Genomic DNA, 3,914 nt, shown 5'->3' on the forward strand with positions numbered 1-3,914 from the left:
TAGATGGAAAGCACGAAAATCTGAACACCACACTTTTCTTCTCACACTTTTTATTATTGACTTATTTATTTATTTTATTCTTCTCTCTTTCCCCTTTCCTAATTCTTCGATATCGTATTATATATATATATATGTTTTTTTCTTTCTTTTTTGTTTTATTTTTTATATATATATATATATATATTAGGCACTTTTCTACCGTGTCGTCTCGATTATGGAAAAAAAGAAACGTAACGTTCGGTTTCGAAGGTGCCCGCGAGCAGAGGAGTGAAAACGATCCCTCCGCCGTGAGAGTTGCGACGCGATTTACGAGGAGAGACGCTCACACCTGCACCTTGAAAACACCGTTTACGAAACGGATGCTGCCATGCTACTGGACGAAAACCGGGCCTTCACATCCAGCGCCATCTACAATGGTAACTCGACTCGTTAAACTAGATACATACGACGCTCTCGTTACAATTACATACACCTCGATATATAGTGAACTACGAATATTCCCGGACAGATCGCTTTGAAAATTTTTCTTTCGAAGCAAAAGGCTTAAAGTAATTCTGATCGATATCATATATAAAGTCTAATATCGAGTGAAAGAATATTATATATATATATATATATATAAAAAAGAATCTATAATATATACTCTGCGCACGTATTTATTCGAAGAGTGAATAAATTAACGCGTTCAAAAGTTTCTATTATAAATCTGTGAAAGGTCAGTGCAGATTTATATTATATAGTAATAAGGAAATTATATGATATTAAACTTTTTCATAGAGTTAGAATTAATTAATGAGAAAAATAAAATATCTTGATTAATGTTCGTCAAAGAATATTGTGATTGAATTATTAAAAATTGAATAATTGTTAAATTTTATTTGGGCAAATCTAAATTTGAAAGTTATAGGAAACTTTAAATGCGACGTTTAGTTAATACAAAAAATAATGCCATATACCAATTATTAAACATGATCAAAAAAGCATTATGGTATTAAAATTCAACTCAAGGAATTACTTATTCTAAACTTTCTTATAAAAATTCAAGATATCATAAATGGTATTATGTATAAGAAGATTTCAAAAATTGAAATACCTTCTTAACCTTCGGAATTAAATACCATTGAGCATCTTTAAGAAGATTACGAGCGAGGAATTATAGAAATTCTACTAAGGTAAAATCGTTTCAAAATTAAATAAACGAATTGAATAACTTATCATATAATTATGTTATTAGGTTAATTGGATCCATATTTTGTCGTTATATTGTTGTTACTGTTATAAAACCAACCAATTAAAAAATATTAATTATAATCCGTTAAGTAATATATAGAAAAAATATTATAGTAAATAAAATAAACGTTATTTTTTTGTTAAACAAGCCGATTGAGAACTTTTAAACGTAGTAATTCTTCAAATAAACACGCGTGAAGAATAAATAGTATTGATTTTGTTTGTAGTATTCTCTGGTGTAATATGCTCGTATATATAATATTAAAGAAGATTTCTTAGATTTCATTTTCAAAAGAAAAATTACGGTAGAACTTTCACACGAACGTTATTATATATCGTTTCGATTACGTTTTATATCGATTACATTGAATGTAAACTCTTTTTTGTTTTTTTCGTCTTCTTATGTTTCTTTTTTGTAATATATAAATTATATTTTTTCATTCGTATAGATTGGTCATTCGAAATGAATTTTTCTCGTTATATTCCGATATTTCCGATATTTTCAAGAAAAAAGGACTTCGTAATATATTATACAAAAAAAAAAAAAAAGAAATCGTTAATATGTTTGCGTAGTAAAATTGTAACCCTGTTGAATGTTAATTATGTATTCGATTTTTTTTTAATGCATCTATGACGATCGAGAAAATATTCAAAGGTGAAAGTTCGATGCGTGAAGATGCGATCAGCTGATCGTCCGTCTCCACCCATAAACCTATCTGATTGGTCAAACAAAGGCAATATTTTTTTTGTTACCGAATACACAACGAACAAATATTTCTTTTACTAAACGCAAGATAAGAACGAGATTAAATAGAACTATCATCTTGCAATTATTCGATAAGACTTATTTTTTATTGAAATAAAGATAGCGAGAGAAAGACAAAGAGACCATCGTTTTTGTTTTTTCAACTTACGAAATCAACGATTTAAACGCTAAATCGATGTAATAAGTTTGTCAAATAATGAAATTAAAACAAAGAAAATAGTTCTAACGATCAAGGTTAGACATTCATTGAGTCATCTCGTCACGAGGGACACGAAAATAAACGAATACGTTTGATAATAAAATAGTAACGATGTCGCCATTGTAACACATTCCTTGTATTTTTAATTATTCATCAAACTACAAAAAATTATCTAGAGTCAATTATGCGAAATATAATTAAAATTGTATTCTCGTTAATGTAAAAAGAGAAAAGTGTGATGTGTCTGGTTTTCAAATAACGCGCCAAAAGGACTAATCAATCGTAGAACGAGTCCATCGACGTTAGTGTTATTGTAATAAATAATCAAGAGCTTATATTAGAATACGCAGTTTATTATAGATATTTTAAGCGGACGATAATTGATGTATACATAATGTTCGATATGACAAGTTTAATTGGTTAAAATCTGTTTGTATCGCCCCAATTTTTATTATGACGTGTCTGGTCAACGTGCCGCCAGGCGCATGCGCAATGCCACCTTACGTGGCATCGGCAGCAGTTACTCTTGCAGATGAGTGGATGTTCTTCGTTTAAGTGTAAACATTTGTGAAGATATTAAGTTTTGTTATGATTTAAATGCGTTTAATCACGTAAGTGGGCATTTAGAAACTTAAAACATACGATAATTCTCTCGTTCTACTGATCGCTCGTAAGTAGGAATTTTAGTAACGTAATGGCATGTTTCACATTCGCTTTTCTAGTTGTACAATATTTATTGCGAGTCATATTGAATTGTAATAATATATATGTGACATCTAAGTTATGTATGCCTTTGATGTCGCAGGTATTCGCAAGACGTAACTAACGTAACGTATAGGTTATATCACAACGTGAGAAATGTCTGGGCCATCCATTAAAGGACAGCAGTATCCCCCCATGCCAGGACCACCAAATCCAGGACATCATTATTCTGAACCTCCTAATATAAATGCACCACCTTTATCTGGCCAACCAAACATGTTTCCACCACCATTGCCGAATCAACAAAATTTTGTTAAATCACCGCCTTCGATGATGGGACAGCAGAATTTTTCTGGTTTGCAATCTTCTGGATATCAAATGCAATCCAACATTCAACCTCCGATGACAAATATGTCTGGGCCACCCAAACATCCTATGTATTCCGTTCCACCTACTAGCCAGGGACAATTATTAAATTCTCTTGTACCAAATCAGCTTCCGCAATATTCAAGTCCTATATCACATAATAATCAAAATATATCTAATCCTTCAGCTTCTATGCCACCCAGTAGTCAAAATATAATGTCTAGTACGGTAACGTCAGTATCACCTAGCAGTCAAAATTCAATGTCCAATGCTTTGCCTCATATGCCACCTAGTGGCCAAAGCACAATGTCTAATCTTCCCGCAAAAATGCCACCCAGTAGTCAAAGTGTTATGTCAAATACGGCAGCACAAATGCCACCGAATAATCAAACCCCTATGTCTAATACTTTGGCTCAAATGCCACCTGGTACTCAAAATATGATTTCTAATACCATGGCACAAATGCCACCTAATAATCAAAATTTGATAAATGCTTCGGCTCATATGCCACCGAGTTCTCAAAACATGTCTAACGCCACAGCTCAAATGCCACCTAGTTCTCAGAACATGATGTCTAACGCTACGGCTCAAATGCCACCTAGTTCTCAGAACATGATGTCTAATGCTACGGCTCAAATGCCGCCTAGTTCT

The 3,914-nt window shown here is 32.3% G+C and overlaps 1 protein-coding gene across 4 annotated transcripts in view; it reads left to right on the forward strand.

Annotated features, from left to right (window-relative positions):
* The first annotated feature begins 631 nt into the window (after positions 1-631).
* LOC122630618 (protein transport protein Sec24C) overlaps positions 632-3,914 on the forward strand; it is an 8,677-nt gene continuing 5,394 nt past the window's right edge. The window contains exons 1-3 of one of the 4 annotated variants that reach the window (XM_043815299.1): positions 2,511-2,865; positions 3,001-3,809; positions 3,855-3,899. In XM_043815299.1, coding sequence (XP_043671234.1) covers positions 3,054-3,809; positions 3,855-3,899 — 801 coding nt within the window. In that variant the 5' untranslated portion in view covers positions 2,511-2,865; positions 3,001-3,053. Of the gene's footprint in view, positions 716-2,509; positions 2,866-3,000; positions 3,900-3,914 lie in introns of those variants that run through there. The other 3 variants (XM_043815298.1, XM_043815296.1, XM_043815295.1) reach the window with 3 other exon arrangements.

Source organism: Vespula pensylvanica, chromosome 7, assembly GCF_014466175.1.
Source record: "Vespula pensylvanica isolate Volc-1 chromosome 7, ASM1446617v1, whole genome shotgun sequence".
In the NCBI taxonomy this organism is placed as follows: domain Eukaryota; kingdom Metazoa; phylum Arthropoda; class Insecta; order Hymenoptera; family Vespidae; genus Vespula; species Vespula pensylvanica.